Genomic DNA, 27,190 nt, shown 5'->3' with positions numbered 1-27,190 from the left:
CACCGTGCCATCCTTGAACAGGGTTTCTCACAAACCATCTTACCTACACCTACAAAGTGTTATAATCTCGATGAAACTCGAGTCAAACTGAAATCAGGAGGGGTGGCTGCACACGTGAGTGCCTACATGTATGTGTGTGGCCTGAGGTAGAAATTAAACAAAGACTTGCAATTCTCTTTCCACGGCTTTCCCAAGATTATTCACTTCCCTCAGAAGGAATAGATAAGTAAATTGAAGTTTGATTGTTCACATTATGCAATATCTCCTATTGGGAATATATATCCTTGTCTTGTTATGTACAGCACCATGTACTTTCTTGTTCCTGCTAATGAATACTCCTCTGAAATTTCTCCCAGGCATCCTGAGCTTTGAACCAGTGTGCTACCTGGCCTGTCATGATATTGATTGTAGGTATTATAGGTTCAGTTCCCATTCCAGAGATATGAGGCTCGTAATCCAGTCTGACACTCCCTTTGCCAGCACTGAGGGAGTGTTAGCGAAGGCATTAAACTGAGGTTCCTGTCTGGTCTGTCACATTGTACAAGATCCTGTGGTCATTTGAAGGACAGCAGCAGAGCTGACCTCTCGATTTAATGCCAAGAAAGCAGTTTATCTGGTTATTGTTGATCGGCGAGGTCTAGGGATGCAGGTACGTAGTTTCTTGAAAGTGGCCTTACAGGCTGATAGAGTGGTGGAGAAGATGTTTGGCACACTTGCCTTCATCGGTCGAAGCATTGAGTACAGGAGTTGGGACATCATGTTACGGCTGTACAAGACATTAGTAAGGCTGCATTTGGAGTGCCATGCACAATTCTGGTCGCCCTGCTCTCGGAAGGATGTTATTAAACTTGAAAGGGTGCAAACAAGATCTACAAAAATGTTATCAGAACTGGAGGGTTTGAGATCTAAAGAGAGGCTGGATAGGCTGGGATTAATTTCACTGGAGTGTCAGAGGCTGAGGCGTGATCTAATGAAGGCTCATAAAGTCATGAGGGTCATAGATAGGGTGAATAACTAAGGTATTTTTCCCCAGGGTAGGGGAATCCTAGATTGGAGGGTACAGGGTTAAGGTGGGAGGGGAAATATTCAAAAAGGATCTGAAGGGTAATCTTCACAATGGCAGGTGGTGCGTCTTTGCCACGAGCTGCCAGAGGAAGTGGTAGAGGTGGGCACAATTGCAACATGTAAAAGACATTTGGACAGATATATGGATAGGAGAGGTTTGAAGGGATATGAACCAAATGCAGGCAAATGGGATTAATTCAGTTTATGCCTGCTTGGCATGGATGAGTTGGTCCAAAGGACCTGTTTCTGTGCTGTAGGACTCGATGACTCTCTGCAGTTAATTCTTTGTCCGAAGAACGCAAATGTACAAAATGCTTTCTTCACCACCCTGTCTACCTGTGATGCCGCTTTCAAGGAACTATGCCCCTTCACCACTAGGTCTCTTTGTTTGACAACACACCCCAGGGCCCCACTATTCACTGTGTAAGTCCTGGTTTGTCTTACGAAAATACAACACCCCTACTCTCTGAATTAAACTCCATCTGCCAATCCTTGGCTCACTAGCCCAGTTGATCAAAATCCTTATGAACTTCTTCACAGTTCATTGTACCACCAATTTTAATGTCATCCCTAAGCCTACTAACCATGTAACCATTTGATAATGATTAGTGCCAGGAAGTCTTGGGTTCCAGTCCCTCCTACTCCAGAACTGTGTCTCTGAACAGGTTAATTCAAAAATATCTTGATAATAACTTGTGCACATGCAGATAGATACTTCCTTTTTATGACTGTTTTGCACAACAGGGGTGGCAACATATTTCTCTTCTCACCAGCAAGCATGCAACCAATTTTACATTTTGTAAGTTTCCACTGACAATTGATTTGTGGTGTAGCGTCCCTTAAGGAGCTTTTACAAGTCAAATTAGTTTTATTAGTTAATTTGGTTATTAGTCATAGAGTCATTGTCATTTTATTGATGTATCAAATAGGTAGGGACACCTGCTGTGTATGGTGATTGTCACTACTGCTGGATGGAGTAAATATTCTCCCCTCAAACTGATATTTTGATATAAGTTTGATGTGTCCTTTTTAAAATTTGCATTTTCATATCAGTGCCCTTGAAAGGGGCAGTTAACTAGTTAATTGGTCAATCTGTATTCAAAACAGCATGAAGAAACACCCCTTCCATTACTAGTGGGGGCAGTGGGTTTTGAAGGGTAAGATCACTCCCCAGAATTACATATTAATTCATAAGTTTGCTTTAAAACATATTGGTTTTGTTGTGATGATGATTCTGTGCCCCTTTCAAAGTGGCTGATCCACGACAGGAATAGCTGCGTGCAGAGTGCCATTAACTCTTGGATTGATATTTTACTTTTAATTTAAAAATTTCCTTTGAGAGCTTTTGTTAATGTTGGATTGTATTGCCCCTCTCATTGGTTCAGGGCTCAACAAAAAGTAATCACTTAATGCCACTGCTGGTAGGTTGTAGGATTAGGAACTGTATATTTGTAAAGTCTCACTTTGTGAACGTCTCTAAGATTGGAAAAAAAGATTAATTTTAGTCTCCACATTTACCAGCTGGCTGTAGGAAGTTTAACAGTTGGTCCTCCTTTTCCTCTCAACTGTACAGTAGAAAGCAACAATTCCAGCTTCAAATTCTGTCAGGTTTCCCCTCCTGGTCCTCTCAAGTTCGCTGTGTACCTTAGCTCCTTCAGTGCGACGTGAAGCAGTATAAATGATGTGCATAAATCAAATTAGGAAAAGCTGTCTACGACACAGAGCATTACACAGTGAGTTGTTATGATCAGAAGTGAGCTGCCTGCAAGGACAGAGGAAGCAGATTCAATAACTTTCAAAAGAGAATTGGAAAAAAATACTTGAGGGGGAAGGAGAAAGCTGGGCCATGGAGGAGTGAGCATGTGAGTGTGATGAAATGAATAGAAAACATAAGAGCCATCGCAGATGTGATAGACTGAATGGCCTTTCTATGTGCTGTTTCAATCTATAAAGCTTACATCACTGACTGCCTCATCTTGCAATATATTCATCTGCACTAAGTTGACATAAATCTGCAGTCCCCATGCAGAGCATCACCTGACTGGTGCAACATCTGGAATTCCAGTGGGTGCTTCCGCTTCTTTCTTGAGGGTGTTTCTCAATTCTGAGAGGTAGACCAGGGCTAGCAACCTCAGGTGGTAAACACCTGCAGTGCCAAACACAGAATCTGCTGGTATCTACTTACCTTCTGACAGAATGCAGCTGTAAATGGCGTGTGGGCTGCTGCAGCACTGTAATGTCATTCAATACATGAGCTATAATGTCAAGCTTCACTCCATATCAGGACAGCCTCTATCAATTAGCATTTGCAACTAAGAGACTACCTTACAGGAAATATGTATGAGTATTCAGGCACAATACAACAATTTAAATATTATGAAAAGTGTTGTATAACACTGGGGTACAGTACTGGTGGGAACAGGTATATTGCTGTATAACACTGGAGCACAGTACCGGTGGGGTCAGGTCTGTCACTGTATAACACTGGGATACAGTACGGTGGGGACAGGTCTGTCTCTGTATAACACTGGGATACAGTACTGGTGGGGTCAGGCCTGTCGCTGTATAACACTGGGGTACAGTACCGGTGGGGACAGGTCTGTTGCTGAATAACACTGGGGTACAGTACTGGTGGGGGACAGGTCTGTCACTGTATAACACTGGGGTACAGTACCGGTGGGGACAGGTCAGTCCCTGTATAACACTGGGATACAGTACCGGTGGGGTCAGGCCTGTCGCTGTATAACACTGGGGTACAGTACTGGGGGGGGGGGGGGACAGGTCTGTCACTGTATAACACTGAGGTACAGTACCGGTGGGGACAGGTCTGTTGCTGAATAACACTGGCGTACAGTACTGGTGGGGTCAGGCCTGTCGCTGTATAACACTGGCGTACAGTACCGGTGGGGTCAGGCCTGTCGCTGTATAACACTGGGGTACAGTACCGGTGGGGACAGGTCTGTTGCTGAATAACACTGGGGTACAGTACCGGTGGGGTCAGGCCTGTCGCTGTATAACACTGGGGTACAGTACTGGGGGGGGGGGGGGGGGGGGCGGGGGGACAGGTCTGTCACTGTATAACACTGAGGTACAGTACCGGTGGGGACAGGTCTGTTGCTGAATAACACTGGCGTACAGTACTGGTGGGGTCAGGCCTGTCGCTGTATAACACTGGGGTACAGTACCGGTGGGGTCAGGCCTGTCGCTGTATAACACTGGGGCACAGTACCGGTGGGGTCAGGCCTGTCTCTGTATAACACTGGGGCACAGTACCGGTGGGGACAGGTCTGTCGCTGTATAACACTGTGGTACAGTACCGGTGGGGACAGGTCTCTCACTGTATAACACTGGGGTACAGTACTGGGCGGGACAGGTCTGTCACTGTATAACACTGGGGTACAGTACCGGTGGGGACAGGTCTGTCTCTGCATAACACTGGGGTACAGTACCGGTGGGGACAGGTCTGTCACTGTATAACACTGGGGTACAGTACCGGTGGGGACAGGTCTGTCACTCTGTAACCCTGCAGTGCAATGCAGTTTGACGATCTGTTCCTGAGGAATATAGACTAGGAAAGCTGCAGCAATAAAGTGCTGAGCTGTTTGCAGATTTTGCTTTCCAGAATCCATGTTTGGGGTGAACAGATTTTATAACTGTTTCCCTTGTTCCTTCTAACAGTTTGAGTGAGCACAGTATGAAATGTTCACACACCCACCCTTACACTGCACTGCCAGTGATAACACTCGGAGTGATACCTTGCATTTCAAACATTTTGTCCCCCATTGCGTTGAATATGACAAACACCGATAAAAATCTTTGCCAAATCACATGGTGTGATATCAGATATTTTCAGAGCATGTGTCTAGTGGATTGGCTGTTAGTTGTTCCAGGAAGTGAGTCTGAAATATGCAGTGAGCTATAAACCTGACTGTTATTGCACCCTGACCAGTCACTGAGCATCATTCACTTCCCCTGACAACACCCCATCGTGGTTCCCTAACAGAGATTTGTGCTGCGTCAATTAAAGGACCAATTGATGTAGACTTGAATTATTATTATTTTGGTAAGTGCATTGTTGAGCAAATATTTTCAGAGTAATTTAATTATAGTCCAGGGAAAGACAAATCATTCATCACTAGCCCTGCCTCAAACAGATTCTTGATTCTCACAGTTTCAGCTCAAAGATACAAACAGTAATCAGCAGGGTAAGGGTCACTCACAGTGTAACTGTACACAATCAGCATTTATTCAGCAGAATGAGGGTCACTCTGTGTGTAACCGTACAAGGTACAGATTTTATTCAGCAGGGTAAGTGTCACTCACTGTGTAACCGTACAGGGTACTGTGTTTATTCAGCAGGGTCAGGGTCACTCACTGTGTAACCGCACAGGGTACGGTGTTTATTCAGCAGGGTAAGGCTCACTCGGTGTGTAACCGTACAGGGCACAGTGTTTATTCTGCAGGGTCAGGGTCACTCACTGTGTAACTGTACAGGGTCAGTGTTTATTCAGCAGGGTAAGTGTCACTCACTGTGTATCTGTACAGGGTCAGTGTTTATTCTGCAGGGTTAGGGTCATTCACTGTGTAACTGTACAGGGTCAGTGTTTATTCAGCAGGGTAAGGCTCACTCACTGTGTAACCATACAGGGTACGGTGTTTATTCAGCAGGGTAAGGGTCACTCACTGTGTATCTGTACAGGGTCAGTGTTTATTCTGCAGGATAAGGCTCACTCGGTGTGTAACCGTACAGGGTCAGTATTTATTCAGCAGGGTAAGGGTCACTCACTGTGTATCTGTACAGGGTACAGTGTTTATTCAGCAGGGTAAGGGTCACTCACTGTGTATCTGTACAGGGTCAGTGTTTATTCTGCAGGATAAGGCTCACTCGGTGTGTAACCGTACAGGGTCAGTATTTATTCAGCAGGGTAAGGGTCACTCACTGTGTATCTGTACAGGGTACAGTGTTTATTCAGCAGGGTAAGGGTCACTCACTGTGTATCTGTACAGGGTACAGTGTTTATTCTGCAGGCTCAGGGTCACTCACTGTGTAACCGTACAGGGTCAGTGTTTATTCAGCAGGGTCAGGGTCACTCACTGTGTATCTGTACAGGGTACAGTGTTTATTCAGCAGGGTCAGGGTCACTCACTGTGTATCTGTACAGGGTCAGTGTTTATTCAGCAGGGTAAGGGTCACTCACTGTGTATCTGTACAGGGTACAGTGTTTATTCAGCAGGCTCAGGGTCACTCACTGTGTATCTGTACAGGGTACAGTGTTTATTCTGCAGGCTCAGGGTCACTCACTGTGTAACCGTACAGGGTCAGTATTTATTCAGCAGGGTCAGGGTCACTCACTGTGTATCTGTACAGGGTCAGTGTTTATTCAGCAGGGTCAGGGTCACTCACTGTGTATCTGTACAGGGTACAGTGTTTATTCTGCAGGGTAAGGGTCACTCACTGTGTATCTGTACAGGGTACAGTGTTTATTCAGCAGGCTCAGGGTCACTCACTGTGTAACCGTACAGGGTCAGTGTTTATTCAGCAGGCTAAGGGTCACTCACTGTGTATCTGTACAGGGTCAGTGTTTATTCTGCAGGGTTAGGGTCATTCACTGTGTAACTGTACAGGGTCAGTGTTTATTCAGCAGGGTAAGGCTCACTCACTGTGTAACCATACAGGGTACGGTGTTTATTCAGCAGGGTGAGGGTCATTCACTGTGTAACTGTACAGGGTACAGTGTTTATTCAGCAGGGTAAGGGTCACTCACTGTGTATCTGTACAGGGTCAGTGTTTATTCTGCAGGATAAGGCTCACTCGGTGTGTAACCGTACAGGGTCAGTATTTATTCAGCAGGGTAAGGGTCACTCACTGTGTATCTGTACAGGGTACAGTGTTTATTCAGCAGGGTAAGGGTCACTCACTGTGTATCTGTACAGGGTACAGTGTTTATTCTGCAGGCTCAGGGTCACTCACTGTGTAACTGTACAGGGTCAGTGTTTATTCAGCAGGGTCAGGGTCACTCACTGTGTAACCGTACAGGGTCAGTGTTTATTCAGCAGGGTCAGGGTCACTCACTGTGTATCTGTACAGGGTCAGTGTTTATTCAGCAGGGTAAGGGTCACTCACTGTGTATCTGTACAGGGTACAGTGTTTATTCAGCAGGGTCAGGGTCACTCACTGTGTATCTGTACAGGGTCAGTGTTTATTCAGCAGGCTCAGGGTCACTCACTGTGTATCTGTACAGGGTCAGTATTTATTCAGCAGGCTCAGGGTCACTCACTGTGTATCTGTACAGGGTCAGTATTTATTCAGCAGGGTAAGGGTCACTCACTGTGTAACTGTACAGGGTACAGTGTTTATTCAGCAGGCTCAGGGTCACTCACTGTGTATCTGTACAGGGTACAGTGTTTATTCTGCAGGCTCAGGGTCACTCACTGTGTAACCGTACAGGGTCAGTATTTATTCAGCAGGGTAAGGGTCACTCACTGTGTATCTGTACAGGGTACAGTGTTTATTCAGCAGGCTCAGGGTCACTCACTGTGTATCTGTACAGGGTACAGTGTTTATTCTGCAGGCTCAGGGTCACTCACTGTGTAACCGTACAGGGTCAGTGTTTATTCAGCAGGGTCAGGGTCACTCACTGTGTATCTGTACAGGGTACAGTGTTTATTCTGCAGGGTAAGGGTCACTCACTGTGTAACCGTACAGGGTCAGTGTTTATTCAGCAGGGTAAGGGTCACTCACTGTGTATCTGTACAGGGTCAGTGTTTATTCAGCAGGGTAAGGGTCACTCACTGTGTATCTGTACAGGGTCAGTGTTTATTCAGCAGGGTAAGGGTCACTCACTGTGTAACCGTACAGGGTCAGTGTTTATTCAGCAGGGTCAGGGTCACTCACTGTGTATCTGTACAGGGTACAGTGTTTATTCTGCAGGGTAAGGGTCACTCACTGTGTAACCGTACAGGGTCAGTGTTTATTCAGCAGGGTCAGGGTCACTCACTGTGTAACTGTACAGGGTACAGTGTTTATTCAGCAGGGTCAGGGTCACTCACTGTGTATCTGTACAGGGTACAGTGTTTATTCAGCAGGGTAAGGGTCACTCACTGTGTATCTGTACAGGGTACAGTGTTTATTCAGCAGGGTAAGGGTCACTCACTGTGTAACCGTACAGGGTCAGTGTTTATTCAGCAGGGTAAGGGTCACTCACTGTGTATCTGTACAGGGTCAGTGTTTATTCAGCAGGGTAAGGGTCACTCACTGTGTATCTGTACAGGGTCAGTGTTTATTCAGCAGGGTAAGGGTCACTCACTGTGTAGCCGTGTATTTATTGTTACTCAGCAGGATGGTGGGAATTGCTTTACAATGTAGCTATCATGGTTCAGAGGTTTACATGGCAGACACTGGGAATCTGGCCAATGGGAATTTGATTGTTGCTGTGTTTTAGGAGGGAAGGCAGGTAAAGCTGGAAGTTTAATGCAGGGTTTCCATAGTGGGCTAGTGTTGGGATCCTTTACATTGGGGAAACCAAGCGGAGGCTTGGGGATCGCTTTGCAGAACACCTCCGCTCGGTTCGCAACAAACAACTGCACCTCCCAGTCGCAAACCATTTCCACTCCCCCTCCCATTCTTTGGATGACATGTCCATCATGGGCCTCCTGCAGTGCCACAATGATGCCACCCGAAGGTTGCAGGAACAGCAACTCATATTCCGCCTGGGAACCCTGCAGCCATATGGTATCAATGTGGACTTCACCAGCTTCAAAATCTCCCCTTCCCCCGCTGCATCCCAAAACCAGCCCAGCTCGTCCCTACCTCCCTAACCTGTTCTTCCTCTCACCTATCCCCTCCTCCCACCTCAACCCCCCACTCATCGTCTGCCTACTAACCTCAACCCGCCCCCTTGACCTGTCCATCCTTCCTGAAGTGACCTATCCCTTCCCTACCTCCCCACCTACGGTCACCTTTACTGGCTCCATCCCCGCCTCTTCGACCGGTCTGTCTCCTCTCCACCTATCTTCTCCTCCATCCGTCTTCTATCTGCCTCCCTGTATCCCTATTTATTTCAGAACCCCCTTCCCCTCCCCCTTTTCTGAAGAAGGGTCTAGGCCTGAAACACCAGCCTTCCTGCTCGTCTGATGCTGCTTGGCCTGCTGTGTTCATCCAGCTCTACACCTTGTTATCTCAGATTCTCCAGCATCTGCAGTTCCTACTATCTCTGGAACATCTTATTTTGTACAATTTCCCTTCATTTCAGTCTGTGCTGCAAGAGGAAACATCACCCTATGTATCTTTTATATTTCAATAACATCACCTCTCATTCTGCTAAGTTCCAGTCGGTTAAACCCTAACTTGCTCAACTTTTCTTAAGAAGTCAGAATTCACATGACACCTGGTTATCGCCCAATAGGTTTATTTGAAATCACAAGCTTTCAGAGTGCTGCTCCTTTGTTTAGGTCAATGTACCTTTCAGATAAACATGCTGGACCATAACCTGGTGTTATGTGACTTCTGACTTTATCCCTCTCAATCCAACACCAATACCTCCACACCATTTCTTAAGAAGGTAAGCCCTTTGTTCTGGAAGTGAGGCTTGTTTGCATTCTCTGAATTGTTCAAACTGTCTTCTAAAGCACTTGTATCCTTTTCCAAATGCAGCAAACTTTGTTTTAACTGGCATCTTAGTAAATGACACCCTCGATAAACCAGCAAAAATTATAGCCCCAAAATACTGGAAGTTTACTGTACTATCGCAGTTTCCATGATGAACAAATAGTCAGTTTGAGTGTGTGAGTGAGAAAGCTCTCTGCTGGTAAGTTTTATTTAAAGCAGAGTTGCATTATAACAGTGATGCTTCGATTACCCACTATGTTTTTATGTTGATTATGTGGACCTCTTGATCGATCAGAAATTTGGTCCCATAGATGCCGTTAGTAAAAAGTTTGCCGTAAAGTACTCCAGATAAGGTCTGAGCAATGCCTCGTATAACTGCAGTAAAATTTCCCCGCTTTCATAATCCCTTCTCTTTGTGATAAATATTGATCCTTTACATGTCTTCTAAGTAATCTTCAGGCTAACTTTGTGATTCATGCACCAGTTCACCTAGATCCCTCCATACCGTAATGTTCTGCAATTTCTCTCTCTCTCCCCCCTCTATCCGTTCTTGCTGTCTCTCTCTCTCTCTCTCTCTCTCTCTCCCCCTCCCTCTCTCTCCTCCTCCCCCTCCCCTCCATTTGAGTAAATGACTCCTCCACTCACTGATGTTCTTGATTCCTTACCAATTTAATAGTCTCCTCTACTTGGGCAAAAAGCTTGCATATAAATCCCATCCCACTACACTCATAAATCTTAATCTTAAAATTTCACAGTCTTAAAATTCGAGCCAAGTTGCCCAAGGGAAATGTCAGGAAGCATTTCTTCACTCAAAGAGGAGTGGAAACTTCAATGTTTTTTCCACCCAGAAAGCCACTGAGACTGCTGGGTGGTTCAATGAGAATTTCAAAACTGAGTTTGCTCCCTTTTTGTTTGGGCAAAGGAATTAAATGTTTTACAGAACCAAAGTGAATTAACCGAGCCATGATTGAACTGAATGATGAAACAGGCTTGAGGGCTGAATGGCCTTCTCCCATTCCTATGAGAAAAGTGACAGATGTTTGACCCAAACAGCCCACTTTAACATGCTCCAGCATGGCTTTATATATTGATTTTGGATTTGTATTCACCGACTCTGAGTTCCACAATGGAATCAGCATCAGAGATAGGAGTGTGCAATTTAATTAACAACCTGTAATTGCTGAGTGCTGGTTAAATAAGTCTATTGTAATCAGGCAATTACCTGTCAGGCCTGCGACGTGCTTTACCTCTAGAACAGCTCATTGCTTTCGGAGGTCATTAATCCGCAGCAAGCTGTCACTGGACACAAGTGGAGCAGCTCTAGTAATCAAAGCCAGTGTGAGTTAATGAGTTCCACGTTCCCTGTCCTAGCTCGATTGACTTCATTGTCCATTGTTTAATGTTTTAAATATAATTTCACCAACTTACCTTCATCCGCAATCCGAATGAATTGATGCACAGGTAAAGCCACTGGATATATTTTACCGCATCGAGCTTCTCCCCAGTATGTACCCGCTGTAGAGTTGCCAACTCTGATTGGTCATGATCCTGGAAGTTTCATCACTTGTGCCTACACTCACATCCCCAGCATTGGCCCCCCAGATTTACAAATATGCAACTAAATAACGTCTGGGAATGTGAAGCCAGAGACTATTAGCAGAATGAGTTGCTAGCTGGCTTCAAGACAGAAGCAGAGAGGGGAGTTATTCAGAGAGGCAGAAGGTGAGAAGTGATATTTACAGGAATCAATTCTGTTCACAATTTACATTCACTGTTTGGACTCAAAAACATAATTTCTAAATATATGGATGACACCAAATTGGAGACAAAAGTCTTTAGTGAGGAGGACTGCAACATATTACAGGAGGATATTAATAAATTTGCAGAATGGACGCCTAAGTAGCAAATTAAGTTCAATTTGTGAAGAGATAGTAGGAGGTCTCATTATTTTGTAGGTGTCAGTCTGGGTTTGGCAGAGAGATGAAAGACTCTGAGTTTAAATACGTCAGTTACTACAACTTATGCTACATGTCAGCAAGGCCACATATAAATGTCAAACCAAGCTTTGGGTTTCATTTCAAGAGGGGTAAAATTAAAAAGAAGGGAAGTTGTTCTAAACTGTATTGAAACTTGATTAGAATGCATTTCAAATACTGTGTGCAGTTCTGATCACTGTGTGTAAAAAAAAATAGAGACGTTGGAGAGAGTGCAGAGAGAAGAATTACAAGGACAACACCAGCAATGTGTGGGTCTGTGTACCAGGAAATGATTGAAAGGTTGCACTTCTGTCCTCTTTAAAAAAGAATACAGGTGATAAAAATGATGAAAGGTTTTGATTCAAAGCAGCCAGAGATAAAGTCCATTTTGTGGCAAGGTGCAGAAAGACAGGCCATCTATATAACATCGTCACCAAGAAATCCAGTCGGGAATTGAGGAGAAACTTCTTCATCCTGAGAGTGGAGAGAATGTGCAACTTGCTCCCACGAGGACTGGTTGAAGTAGATATTTTTAGATGTACTTGAGGCAAAACAAGACAAGCACATTGGAGACAAGGGAGTAGAGAGTTATAGTGATAAATTTAGGTGTGAAAACATGAGAGGAAGTTTAGATGGGCCAGCACGAACTGATTGGGCCAAATGGCCTGTTTCTCTACCCTTATGTCCCTCGTCAATATGACATGCTCATTTGTGCTGGCCTGATCCTGCCCAGCCAATTGGAAAGCAAATGGACTGATTACTGGATTGGGAATCAACCAAGTAGCTTCACCAACTCCAATACCCACCCTACATCTACCCCACACTCACCCCCAACCCAACCCCACAGCGTAGGTATTGCTTCAAAGATACTCCAGAAAGCCAACATCACCTAGGACAAAGCAGAGCACTTAGGTGGCATCCTACCCACTAGCTTCAACAACCCTACCTATTCCATTAAAGACTGTAGCAGGAGTGTGTGTACAATGTACGACATACACTGCAGCACCTTGTTGAGCCCCCTTAGAGAACCTTTCCAAACCAACAGTCATTTCCATCTAGAAGGACAAGGGCAGCAAAAAATTGGGAACATTGCCCTCCAAGCCACTCACCATCCAGACTTAAAAATGTACTGCAGTTGCTTCTCTGTCATTGGCTCAAACTCTTGGACCTTCCTCCCTAAGAGTATTGTGGGTGGACCCACATCAGATGGAATGCAGAAGTCCAAGAAGGCAGCTCACCACCACTTTCTGAAGGGTGATAGGACTTGGTGTCACAGATTCATAGAGCTGTACAGCACGGATACAGACCCCGCAGTCCAGTTCGTCCATGCTTCCCAGATATCTTCAATAAATCTTGTCCCATTTGCCAACATTTGGCCCATATCCTTCTAAACCCTTCCTGTTCTCCATCCAGGTGCGTTTTAAATGTTGTAATTGTACCAGCCTCCACCACTTCCTCTGGCAGCTCACTCCATACACACTCCACCCTCTATATGAAAAAGTTGCCCCTTAGGTCCCTTTTAAATCTCTTCCCCCCCCCCCCCCCCCCCCCGTCACCTTAAACCAATGCCCCCTAGTTCTGAACTCCCGTACCCCGGGGAAAAGACCTTGTCTATTTGCTGTATCCATGCCCCTCATGATTTTCTAAACTTCTACAAGGTCACCTTTCAGCCTCTGATGCTCCAGGGAAAAAGATCCAGATTATTCAGCCTCTCCCCGTAGCTCAAACCTTCCACCCCAGCGACATCCTTGTAAATCTTTTCTGCACCCTTTCAAGTTTTACAGCATCTCCCATGGCAGACCAGAAGTGAATGCAGTATATCAAAAGTGGCTGAACCAATGTCCTGTACAGCTGCAGCATGACCTCCCACCTCCTATACTCAGTGCACAGACCAATAATGGCAAATGTAGCAAACGCTGCCTTCACCTCCCTGTTTACCTGTGACAGATGGACAATAATTGCTGGCCAGCCAGAATTGCCTATGTCCAATGAAATTTATTTACATCCATTTAACTAGAAACAGTGTCAAAGTCCACCAAAGTGTTACCACTGTTTCCTAGGCCTCTGACCGCTCAAACAGACTAATAACTGGTCAATTTGGACAATATTGCCAGCCCACAGTAAAGATACTTAGTTTGCAAGGTCTATTGACCAGAGGTTGAACATGTGCAAGTCACTTGTATGGAATTGTAATGATTTTCTCTCCCTGTGAGAGAGCAGGTTATCATGTGGTTAAAATTGTATCAGAAATAATGGGAACTGCAGATGAGAATCCATGATAACAAAGTGTGAAGCTGGATGAACACAGCAGGCCAAGCAGCATCTCAGGAGCACAAAAGCTGACGTTTTGGGCCTAGACCTTTCATCAGAGAGGGGGATTGGGGAGAGGATTCTGAAATAAATAGGGAGAGAGGGGGAGGCGGACCGAAGATGGAGAGAAAAGAAGATAGATGGAGAGGAGAGTGTAGGTGGGGAGGTAGGGGGGGATAGGTCAGTCCAGGGAAGATGGACAGGTCAAGGAGGCGGGATGAGGTGGTAGGTAGGAAATGGAGGTGCGGCTTGAGGTGGGAGGAAGGGATGGGTGAGAGGAAGAACAGGTTAGGGAGGCGGGGACAGGCTGAGCTGGCTTTGGGATGCAGTGGGGGAGGGGACGAGCTGGGCTGGTTCTGGGATGCAGTGGGAGAAGGGGAGTCTTTGAAGCTTGTGAAGTCCACATTGATACCATTGGGCTGCAGGGTTCCCAAGCGGAATATGAGTTGCTGTTCCTGCAACCTTTGGGTGGCATCATTGTGGCACTGTAGGAGACCCATGATGGACATGTCATCTGAGGAATGGGAGGGGAGTTAAAATGGTTCGCGACTGGGAGGTGCAGTTGTTTATTGCAAACCGAGTGGAGGTGTTCTGCAAAGCGGTCTCCAAGCCTCCGCTTGGTTTCCCCAACGTAGAGGAAGCCACACCGGGTACAATGGATACATTGGCAGATGTGCAGGTGAACCTCTGCTTAATATAGAAAGTCATTTTGGGCCCTGGGATGGGGGTGAGGGAGGAGGTTTGGGGGCAAGTGTAGCACTTCCTGCGGTTGCAGGGGAAGGTGCCGGGTGTGGTGGAGTTGGAGGGCAGTGTGGAGCAGACAAGGGAGTCGCAGAGAGAGTGGTCTCTCCAGAAGGCAGACAAGGGTGGGGATGGAAAAATGTCTTGGGTGGTGGGGTCGGATTGTAGATGGCGGAAGTGTCAGAGGATGATGCATTGTATCTGGAGGTTGGTGGGGTGGTGTGTGAGAACAAGGGCGTTCCTCTTGGGGCGGTTGTGGCGGGGGCAGGGTGTGAGGGATGTGTTGCGGGAGACGCGGTCAAGGGCGTTCTCGACCACTGCGGGGGGAAAGTTGCGGTCCTTGAAGAACGTGGACATCTGGGATGTGTGGGAGTGGAATGCCTCATCGTGGGAGCAGATGCGGCGGAGGAATTGGCAATAGGGGATGGAATTTTTGCAGGAGGGTGGGTGGGAGGACATGTATTCGAGGTAGCTGTGGGAGTCGGTGGGCTTGAAATGGACATCAGTTACAAGCTGGTTACCTGAGATGGAGACTGAGAGGTCCAGGAAGGTGAGGGATGTGTTGGAGCCAGGTTATCATGTGGCCTTTTTTTTAATCCATATTTTGCAGACTTCCACAGCAAATGCTATATAATTTCAGGTTTGATGTCTATGAGTTTAAATCAGTGAACTATAATTACCTTGAAAGCTCTATGCATCTCTTGGGCGTCCAACAATGATTTTTTGACGTGGTGAGGATGTTGAAAGAATCTCAACTCTACCAGACGTCTGCATTTGTGTCTATCAGTTTGTGAACTGTAATTAATGGCACAATACTCCATGTCACTCTGGGATGCTGCAAACCATCCCATGCCCATTTTAAAGAGTGGGATACTGTTATCCTTGATAAATGCCCTTCTGTTTTGGTGCTAACTCGGCACTGAAGATTTTAATGTCAAGAGGTACCATCCGTTTACTCTTGTTGATGTCTGTAGTGGGGCAGACTCATCCAGAAGGCTACAAACAAGGAATGAATGAGGGCGCATGGTTAAATCATTAAAGTCACTACATTTTACAGCCTAACTGTGGCGTCTTGTTCATGGAGGAGTTGGCATTTGAGGCATTGACCTTGTTGTTGGGGCATGGTAATGGGAATGTTGCACCAGACCATTCTGGACCTGGGTCTTGGGAGAACCAGTGAAAGAACCCAAGGCCATAGTGTGTCGCATCTCTAACGTTGTAGGTAATCTCAGGGATGATTTATCAAATAAGATTTGACACCCAGCCTACTTCACCAACACCTTCCACCCCAACCTTCAGTTCACCTGGGCCATCTCCAGCACATCCCTCACCTTCCTGGACCTCTCAGTCTCCATCTCAGGCAACCAGCTTGTAACTGATGTCCATTTCAAGCCCACCGACTCCCACAGCTACCTGGAATACACCTCCTCCCACCCACCCTCCTGCAAAAATTCCATCCCCTATTCCCAATTCCTCCGCCTCCGCCGCATCTGCTCCCACGATAAGACATTCCACTCCCGCAAAACCCAGATGTCCAAGTTCTTCAAGGACCGCAACTTTCCCCCCACAGTGATCGAGAACGCCCTTGACCGCGTCTCCCGTATTTCCCGCAACACATCCCTCACACCCCGCCCCCGCCACAACCGCCCCAAGAGGATCCCCCTCATTCTCACACACCACCCTACCAACCTCCAGATACAATGCATTATCCTCCGACACTTCCGCCATTGACAATCCGACCCCACCACCCAAGACATTTTTCCATCCCCTCCCCTGTCAGCTTTCCGGAGAGACCACTCTCTCCGTGACTCCCTTGTTCGCTCCACACTGCCCTCCAACCCCACCACACCCGGCGCCTTCCCCTGCAACCGCAGGAAATGCTACACTTGTCCCCACACCTCCTCCCTCACCCCCATCCCAGGCCCCAAGATGACATTCCACATTAAGCAGAGGTTCACCTGCACATCTGCCAATGTGGTATACTGCATCCACTGTACCCGGTGCGGCTTCCTCTACATTGGGGAAACCAAGCGGAGGCTTGGGGACCGCTTTGCAGAACACCTCCGCTCAGTCCGCAACAAACAACTGCACCTCCAAGTCGCAAACCATTTCCACTCCCCCTCCCATTCTCTAGATGACATGTCCATCATGGGCCTCCTGCAGTGCCACAATGATGCCACCCGAAGGTTGCAGGAACAGCAACTCATATTCCGCCTGGGAACCCTGCAGCCCAATGGTATCAATGTAGACTTCACCAGTTTCAAAATCTCCCCTCCTCCTACTGCATCCCTAAACCAGCCCAGTTCGTCCCCTCCCCCCACTGCACCACACAACCAGCCCAGCTCTTCCCCCCCACCCACTGCATCCCAAAACCAGTCCAACCTGTCTCTGCCTCCCTAACCGGTTCTTCCTCTCACCCATCCCTTCCTCCCACCCCAAGCCGCACCCCCATCTACCTACTAACCTCATCCCACCTCCTTGACCTGTCCGTCTTCCCTGGACTGACCTATCCCCTCCCTACCTCCCCACCTATACTCTCTCCACCTATCTTCTTTTCTCTCCATCTTCGGTCCGCCTCCCCCTCTCTCCCTATTTATTCCAGAACCCTCACCCCATCCCCCTCTCTGATGAAGGGTCTAGGCCCGAAACGTCAGCTTTTGTGCTCCTGAGATGCTGCTTGGCCTGCTGTGTTCATCCAGCCTCACATTTTATTATCTTGGAATTCTCCAGCATCTGCAGTTCCCATTATCTCTTATCACAGGAGAGAAGTGATAGATTTTAAGGAATGTCTTATAGAAAGAGGAGAGATGGAAAAGGTAGAGAGCGAATTACAGTGGCGAGAAAGCAGAGTTAACATCCCTTCTTCAGAACATTCTGAAGAGTCACTAGACCCAAAATGCTAATTCTGCTTTCTCTCCACAGATGCTGCCTGACCTGCTGAGTTTTTCCAGGAATCTCTGACTTTGCTTCTGGTTTCCAACATCCGCAGTTATTCTGGTTTTTGTTTCGGGAATACCAGAAACAAAGGGCTGATGTTGCTGAAGGCCCAACCATCGACAGTTGGACAATGAAAATTGGGCATCAGCAAGAGGATAGCAGTGGGCTTGCTCAGTGATCCCTGGGGTTTGTGGGCTGGAGGAGTATGTCCATGGAACAATTTGAAGACAGGGCTGTGAGTTTTAAAATGGAGAAACCAGCCAGAGAGCTCAGGGGAGTAATGTAAGTAGGACATGGTGTATGTTAGCATGGCTTTGGATGAGCTCAAATCTATGCAGATTAGAATGTATGAATTCCAGGAGTGTGTTGCAATAGTTGGGGCTAGAGCTAATGAAGACATAGAGAGGGTTCTAGCCACAGATGACCAGAGATAAGGGCTGAGTCGGGTGATATTATGAAGCTAGAAGCTGCTGAACAAAGAAAGAAATTGCGCTTCTCTATAATCTTTCACAACCACACAAAATAGCCAACAATCAATAAGAACATATACCATGTAGTCACTGTTGTAATGCAAAGGAGGGTAGGAGTAATGTTTAGAATCCCTAAAGAGTAAAAATAGGCTGTTTGACCCATTCAGTCTACACGGACACTCCAGACCCACCCCCCCTACCCTATCCCTGTAACCCTACATTTCCCATGGCTAATCCACCCAGCCTGCATATCCTTGGACACTACAGGCAATTGAGCATGGCCAGTCCACTTAAGCTGCACATCTTTGGACTGTGGGAGGAAACCCATGCAGACACGGAGAGAATGTGCAAACTCCACACAGTCACCCAAAGGTAGAATCAAACCCGGGTCCTTGGTGCTGTGAGGCAGCAGGGCTCACCACTGGGCCACCATGACGCCCTAGGAAGAAGATCCCACAACGGAGTAGTGATTTAGGTTTGGTTGAGGAATAAATATTGACCAGGCGGCCAGCAGGAATTTCCAAGCTCTTCGTCAAATTGTAACCGTAGAATCGTTTACTTCTGTATAAGAAGCAGGCAGGCCCTCTGAGCGGTGTCCCACTCCCAAAGGCAGCACCTCTGGCATTGCAGCACTCCCTCAGTATTGTTATTAAGGGTCAGCCTGGTCAACAAGTCAGTAACCAGGGAGTACAGTTTTAAAGTAAGGTACATGAGGTTTAGAGGGGATTCGAGGAAAAAGACTTCTGTTGGAGAGTGGGTGTATCTGGAGCTCATGGCCTACAAGGGTGTTTGAGGAAGCAACCCTCAAGACATTTCAGAACTACTTATAAGAGCATTTCAAATGTCAGAGCGTACAAGGCTATTGGCCAAGAACTGGGAAATGAGATTCGAGTAGATATTTGATATAGATGTTTGATGACCAGCACACACACAATGGGCCAAAGGGCCTCTTTTCATGTAGAAACTCCATGATCCATAATCTCTGGAGTGGATCTTGGACTAAAACCTTTCTTTGCACAAGAACCTAATGTACGGAGCCAAGGCAGATTAAACACAGAAATACCGCCCATCTTAACCTGAGGGATCTGGGAGAAGTACAGAGTTTACATCTCTATGAAGCCCCTTTGTCAGCTAACATTAATTCCACAAGCAGTCTGAAGTGAGCAAATGTTAAATATGTTAAAAATGAAGTGCTGTGGTCGCTGGAGATCTGAAATAAAAACAGAATTTGCTGGAGCGTCTGAGCAGATCTGGCAGCAACTGTGGAAAGAGAAACAGAGTTAACTTTTTTTGTCTGGCAAGTGGTTAGGGTGTGAAATGCATTGCCTGGAAATGTAGTGGAGGCAGGTTCTATTGATGCATTCGATAGGGGCATTGGATGGCTATTTGATAAAAATAGTGTGCAAGGATATGGGGGAGAAAGCAGGAGATTGGCGCTAGGTAAATGAAGCTCATTTTAAGAGTTGGTGCAGATACGATGGCTCAAATGGCCTCCCTCTGTACTGTGGGACTTCAGTGATTCTGTCATTCTGAGCCCAATCAGAGTCTGCTTTAGAGATGTGTTCAATCCATTCCTTTATTGGGACTCGTGTGAGAGGGCTGTGTTTACAATCTCTGACTTGGTGCCTCCAAGACAAAGTTATTAACTTCCAAATTCTTTGTTTGGTTTACATTTAGGTGAACACTAGTGATTTCCATCGTTTGCACCATGCTGGATCCAAACACAGCTTCAGCGAGAGTAACCCTTTCACTGAGATAGCCATGACCAGCTGCAAGTATAATGGAGGGGTGGTGAGGCCCCTGAGTAGCCTTGGCACCTCAAACAGGAACCTTCATGACCTGGACTCAGAGACTCAGCCTCTACAAACCAACTCGGGGCTGGAGGTGGTAGTCTCCAAACCATATCAGAACAACATCTCCAATGACAGTCTGGTCAATGAAAGCAGAAAATCACTCAAAAAGTCACAGAATATCGGCCATAAACTGGGACATAGGAGGGCCCTGTTTGAGAAAAGGAAACGCCTGAGTGATTATGCGCTGATATTTGGAATGTTTGGGATTGTTGTTATGGTGACAGAGACAGAATTGTCATGGGGAGTTTATACCAAGGTAAGTGTGACTTTCTTTTCTTAATGACACCATTCGCCAGAGCAAGGATTCAGCTTAAATGGTAAATCTAACAGAGCTCAAAAGACCCCAGGATTGTGTAAAAACTTAGCCAGACATCTGTGAGTTGGCCTTGGACACAATTTTCTAAATTGGGTTCAATAAATATGGACATTTCCATTTAAAATTAGGAAAATGACCAGGAAATCGTCATAAAAACCCAAATGAGTTCACCATGTCTTTCAGGGATAAGCAAGCATCGCATCCACCATCAGTCCAGCTTACTCAGGAATACAACAAAAAGGAGCCCTAGAGTCGACTATGCGGCCCATGAAGCCTGCTCTCCTATTCATTACTAACCTCCTACCTTAGCTCCACTTTCCTGGACACTCCTCATATCCCTGAATCCCCTGAGAGATTTGCACTTCTGTTGGACTCCGGTCCTGCTCTCTGCTGTTCAGTCCTGGGATAGTCAGGGTAGGTGACTAATGTTGGTGTTGCTGGCATCCACAAAATATGTGTGAAAATGTTACTGTCAGAGTTTCAAATTAAACCATGTCTTGTACATTTACAATATATAAGACTCATTTGTCAGGATGTAAAATAAGATCAAGCAGTCAGAGTAGAAAACTTAATTTGCCGTAATTCCTATGAAAGCGGCAGTATTTAAAATTGGGGCTTTAAAACTGAGATTGATATATTTTATTGGGCTAAGGTGCCAAGGACTATGGAACCAAGCCAGTTGAATGGTGTTAAGCTACAGATCAGTAAAAGGTAAAGTCGTCGTGGTTCCAGAGGACTATTGGGCTGCTCCCACAGTAGAGAGAGAGAGAGACAGAGAGAAAGGTGACTGGTGGTGGTTTAACCCAATGGTTGTCATGCCATAGGCCATGGGCAAGGTGAGAAGGTGGGATGTTCATGGTGACCTCAGCCAGTGCAGGATTTGAACCTGCGCTGTCGGTATCACTCAGATCAGTCATGATTTCAATGAGAGGCGAAAGGGACTGGACAGTCTGAGAAATCTCTATAAGATGTGGGCGCGGAAGTAGGACATTCATCCCACTGAGTCTGTTCTGCCTTCAATGAAGTCATGGCTGATTTGCTTATCATAAACTCCAGTTTCTTGCCTTTTCCCCATAACCTATGTGACAGTGAGCCACCCAAACTGAAAAGGTTCCAGCTACTGTGTCTGGTTATCACCTGAGTCAGCTGATATCTGCCAGGATACCATGTACAATGGGATTGAGAGGGGCATATAAATTGGCCTCAATGCCTGAGACCCTGAGAACAGGAAGATAATTAAGTAGGCTTTGACAAGCCCAATGACTACATGTGGTCTTGCTGTGGAGTCGTAGAGTCATACAGCATGGAAACAGACTCTGCTGTCCAACTCATCCATGCCAACCAGATTTCCTAATCTGCACCAGCCCAAGTTGCCTGCATTTGGCCCCTATCCCCCTAAACCTTTCCTATCCATGTACCTGTCCAAATAACTAGTAAATGTTTGTAATTGTACTCACCTCTACCACTTCGGCTGGCGGTTTGTTCCGCATATACATCACCCTCTGTGTGCAAAAGTTACCCCTCCCTTTTAAAGCTTTCCCATCTCACCTTAAACCCATGCCCTCTAATTTGGGACTGTCCTCCCTGGAAAAAAGACCTTGGCTATTCACCCCGTCCATGCCCCTCATGATTTAATAAATCTCTATACGGTCAACCCTCATCCTCTGAAGCTGCAGGGAGAAAAGTCCCAGCCTATCTAGCCTCTCTTTATAGCTCAAACCCTCCAGTCCCAGTAACATCCTTATAAATCTTGTTTGCACCCGTTCCAGTTTAATAACGTCTTTCCTGTATCAGGGCGACCAACTCCTTGTTGACAAGCTTGAGGACATCTGATGACAAGAGGACCTCCTACAGATACAATGCAGCTTGAGTCTCTCATCTCACACATAAGTGACACATCCTGTAATGTTCTCTTATAGTGGCCAACAAAGTCTCGGAGAACCTATAATGTAGAGTTGTTCCATTGAATGCCATATTGCCTGTTTTAAGCAGTCAGTCCCAGAGGCATATTTTGCTCACAACAGAGTAAGAAACTCTAAGTTGTTAAGCCATTAAACCCAATAGACCAAACCTTGTTGGGGATGAGATGTCTTGTCGCATTCACCATTAGGCTCTTGCTTATGCTTTAGATCAAAATATTTTGCCCAGTGACTTGTTGAAAATGCTAACAACAGCACAACAGAGGTTTCAGAGCATCTGGAGCTTCAGACAATAATGGGAGCAAAAGCCCACCTCAATCAATGAGAGTTACGTGTTGAGAGAAGAAACACAGAAACACTGGAGAAGTAGCTTGAGTGAATTAAATTCAAATCAGATACAGATAGAAAACTATAGAAACAGTGATTAGATTAAAAGGGAGAGAACTGAGGTAGGAAAGGTATGAAGAAAATGTAAAATGTTAAAACTTCAAAGAAAATTTCAATTTCTCACCCAGTTCCCATCAGTATCCATGACAGTCAAAATTATATCATTTTCTCAGTAAGTGAGGCTGATTGGCATTACATTAGCAATTGCTGTGTTGTTAAATGGGAACTTGCACAGTGCAGTTCCAGTCCGAATTTTCTGAAGCAAGTCTCAGTTTAAACCCTGCAAGTTCATAAAATTAGTGGGAAGGCGCAGGAGGAGGTACTCCTCTGTGGCAAACAGGGACAAGATCACGCAGCAAGTTCTGGAGATTCACACTTGTCTGTGAAATCCCTGCTTTTATGGTGGAGTTATTAATGCCCAGGTTCAGTGTGAGGCCAGCACTGCCTTTCCAGGAAGTCATGATTCTGAAATCTCTGGAGCAGGACCACCATTTAAAATCATTGACAGACCGACCTGGTTGAAGAGTTTTGTACCATACTCAGTGGAGATGAAATTGGAATTCTGCTTTGAGTAAAATGAGCAAATCAGCTTGACTCCCATCCCTCATGTGGGGAATGGACTTCCAACGTGGTATCATCCAGTGTAAAGTTACCTGTCATTGACTGGGACACTTCTGCACAGTAGCATTGTCATTCCCCAGTCTTAAGATTCTGGGTTCAAGTCTATTCCAAAACATTGAGCACAAAATCCAGGCTGAGACTCCTAGGGGACCACTGAGAGTGCTGCACTCCCAATACTGCTGCCTTTCCAGTGAGACATGAAACCACCACCCCGTCTGCTCTCAGTAGATGATCCCATTGTGTTTCATCAGGAGAAGGGAATTCCTTGCCACTGTCCCAGCTGATATCAATTGCTCAACTGACATCACCAAAATTATTTCATAGTCTGGAGCTCATTGCTGTTTGTGAAATCTTTCTGTGTGTGAATTAGGTGTAAAGTTGCCTACATTACAATAATAATTACACTTTAAGAAGATATTTATTAACTGAGGTCATTGAAGGACTATAGGATCATTAGAAATAGGAGCAGGATGAGGGTGTTTGCCCAATCGAGCCAACTTTGCTGTTTGATCAAGTCCTGATCTGATTGTGACCTTAATCCCACTTTTCTATCTACCCCAGCAACCCTTCCACCCTCACCCCAACCATTCGCTCCATTGTTGATCGCAAATCTGTCTCTCAGCCTTGAATATTTTCAATGACCCAGTTTCCAATGAGGAAAAGAATTCCAAAGAATAATGAGCCTCTAAGAGGGAATGAAAAGTCTTTCTTCACCCTGTTTTAAATGGAATCCTTTATGGTCACACTGGACCCCTGAGTCTAGATTCCCCTGGGGGAGGGGGAGAGTGGGCGGGGTTGTCTTCCCAGTGTCTAACGTGTACATACACCCTAAAAATTTAATGTTTCATTAGGATCTCTCATTCTTAAGTTCCAATAAGTTGTGGCCCAACTTTCTCAACCTAACCTTGTAAGAAATAATGCCTTCACCTCACAGAGCAGAGAGGTGAATGTTCTCTGCACCACTTCCATTGTAAGTACAGTTCATGAGGTAAGGTTTCACCAATGCTGCATTTTTTAGTAATAAAACAATCATTCTTTTATATTAGCAATGAGAAGAAAATAAATAAAACAAATAACTGTGGATGCTGGAGACTAAACCAGAAATTGCTGGAGAAACTCAGCAGGTCTGGCATCATCTGTGGAGAGAGAAACAGAATTAATGTTTCGGGTCAAATGACCCCTTCTTCAGAATGGTTCTTCAGTTAACCCCACTGATGCTGCCAGACCTGCTGAGTTTCTCCAGCATTTTATATTTTTGTAGAAATGAGGAAAGTTAGATTAGATACACTCAGATTATTTTCCCAGAAGAGGCTGAAAGGAGATTTAGCTGAAGTAGATAAAATCACTGGGGCATAGACAGGAGGGTTTAGATGAGAGCAGAGATATCAGTCACGAGGAGGACAAGATCTAATGTAACTTTTTGAAATATTAGAGGGGAGTTGAGAAGGTGGTTTACCCAGATATTGCTAGGGATTTGGAACTCTGTCTAAAGTGTCAGCGAAGGCAAAAACTGGCATCATGAGTGAAAAGGCTTCGCATGTGCACCATTAAAAAGGATGTGCTGGCCTTGCAGGCAATTCAAAAGAGATTTTTTAGGCTATTTTGTGGGATGAGGATGTTAATTTATCAAAAAACAGCCAAACAGGTTAGACCTGTATTCATTGGAGTTCAGAGGAATGAGGGGTGACATTAATGGAACATTCCAGATTTTGAGGGGACTTAACAGGGTAGATGTTGAGAAGATGTTTTCAATACTGGAAGCATCTTGAACTAAGGCATTGTTACAGAATAAGCAGACACTCATTTAAAATGGAGGTGTGAAGGAATTTCATCTCCCAGAGAGTAATGAATATCTGGCATTCTGTAGGCCCTCAGAGAACTATGGAGCTAAATCACTGATGGTACTCAAAAAGGAGGTAGGTAGATTTTTGAAATATCAGGGAATTGAGGCCCATGCTAAGCTGACATGAAAGACAAATTAAAGCCTGGGGTAGATCAGCCATGATCACATTGAACAGCAGGGCAGTCTGAGGGGCAGAATGGCCTACTTTTGTTCCCATTTCTTATGTCCTGAAGAAGTGCTGTGAACTACAAGGGATTGGACCCAGAACTGGAGACTGCCTCTCAGCTGGCACAGACACGGCTGGCTGAATGGCCTCTTCTGTGATTCTGCAGCTGTTATCTGCACTGGTTCAATATCGCTCAAAATCCTGCCCAACAAACAAAGTTGTCAATTTTGGTTTTGAACTTTTTAATTGACCCTCAGTCTTGAACAGCTTTTAGGGCGAAAGCATTCCAGTTTTCTATTCACCATCATTCACTGTCCCTCGATTTAAGGTTGAACTCCACTCATTGGTTGCCTGTTTCTGCCATGTTTGTTCATGTGACAGAATGATCCAATTCTCCACCCTCAGATCTTTGGACACATCCCACAATGCACCAGGATCCAGATTCCTGCACCTCCATTACTGCTGTCTCATCATCAAGGCATTGCAACTCAAAGCATGATGTGGTGAGGTGGACAAGTTGGTGACCTTTGAACTTTTTCTCCCAGTCCTTAATATCAAAGCTGCCTGGTTTCAAGGAGAGCTTCAAAGCACTGTTCAAGCGTTTTCATGATCCTGTCCTGGAATGCTGGAAATTGAGACATTTGGATTTAGTGGAGGAACAGTTTTTGAAAAACAGTGATCTGTCCCTCAAAATCAATTTTGTGGGAGATGCAGCTGTTATCTCCATGTTCTTTCCCAACCCCTCCCCTCACCAGAGACATGGTGACCCTCAGGTTAAACCACCACTAGTTGTGTCTCTCTCTCTTTCTGATGAGGCAGCAGCCCTATGGTCTGGTAAGAATATGGTAACTTTACCTTTTCCTCCACACTCGTGTAATGCCCTGAGACCTGGACTCTGTATTAGCCACCAGCAGCTTCAGGTACAATGTGAGAACCATTGAACAAACATCCTCCACGAAGCCAGATAACTGCCTTCATGAAGAAGTAGGAACGACCATCCTGGCTCAAACTTTCAAATTAAAGACCCTGTTCTGATATCTGGCCCAGTACTTAATTGCCTCCAAAAAAAAGACATTATTTCTCTCCATCCGCCCTCTCAAATCTTTGAATCATGTTGAACATCTCAATCATCCATTAGTGATACATCAGATTACAAACCCTAGTCCACTCTTTTAGCCACAGTATCCTGCAGCTTTTAGATTTTCAGTTGACATCTCCAACCCAAAAGGGGCAAATTCCAGGTTACCACTAGCCTTTGCGTGAAAATCACTTCCTGGTTTCATTCTTAAATATTTACGGGATGTCAAGATGACTCTTCAGTTTGTAGCTTCAAGGCATACCAACACATTCCACCTTCCACCTCTGAGAGCATCCCACTCAGATATGCTGCTCCCCTGCATGTCCCATGGCTAACCTGCACATCCCCAGACCACTATGGGGCAATTTAGCATGGTCAATCCACCCTAACCTGCACACCTTTGGACTGTGGGAGGAAACTGGAGCACCCGGAGGAAACCCGCGCAGACACGGGGAGAATGTGCAAACTCCACACAGGCAGTCGCCAGAGGGTGGGATTGAACCCAGTGCCTGGTGCCGTGAGGCAGGAATGCTAACCCCTGAGCCACCGTGCCGCCCTTTGGACAACTGTTTGTATAGAATTTGCACATTCTCCCTGTGTCTGTGTGGGTTTCCTCCACGTGCTCTGGTTTACTCCCACAGTTCAAAAATGTGCAGGCTAAGTGGTTTGGCCATGCTAAATTGCCCATAGTGTTCAGGGATGTGGAGATGAGGTAGGTTATAGGGGAATGGGTCAGTGCAGACTTGTTGGGCCGAAGGGCCAGTTTCCACACTGTAGGGAATCTATGATTCTATGAGAAGGCTGAAAGCACAGCTTTCCATGCTGCAGAATCGGAAATGAGGGAAAGATCAATGAAAGGTGTATCCTTCACAAATCTGTGCCGAAGCTTGGATCAGTTCA

General features: G+C 45.8%; 1 protein-coding gene across 2 annotated transcripts in view; it reads left to right on the top strand.

The window, feature by feature from the left end:
- The window catches only part of LOC125466005 (small conductance calcium-activated potassium channel protein 2), a 135,323-nt gene that overhangs the window by 15,836 nt on the left and 92,297 nt on the right, over positions 1 to 27,190 (top strand). The window contains exon 2 of one of the 2 annotated variants that reach the window (XM_048560081.2): positions 19,785 to 20,216. In XM_048560081.2, the coding sequence (XP_048416038.2) occupies positions 19,869 to 20,216 (348 nt within the window). In that variant the 5' untranslated portion in view covers positions 19,785 to 19,868. Of the gene's footprint in view, positions 1 to 19,784; positions 20,217 to 27,190 lie in introns of those variants that run through there. The other variant, XM_059638508.1, reaches the window with a different exon arrangement.

This window comes from Stegostoma tigrinum, chromosome 30, assembly GCF_030684315.1.
Source record: "Stegostoma tigrinum isolate sSteTig4 chromosome 30, sSteTig4.hap1, whole genome shotgun sequence".
Lineage (NCBI taxonomy): Eukaryota > Metazoa > Chordata > Chondrichthyes > Orectolobiformes > Stegostomatidae > Stegostoma > Stegostoma tigrinum.
The sequence above is the reverse complement of the archived record's forward strand: the minus strand, read 5'-3'. Positions and strand labels throughout refer to the sequence as shown.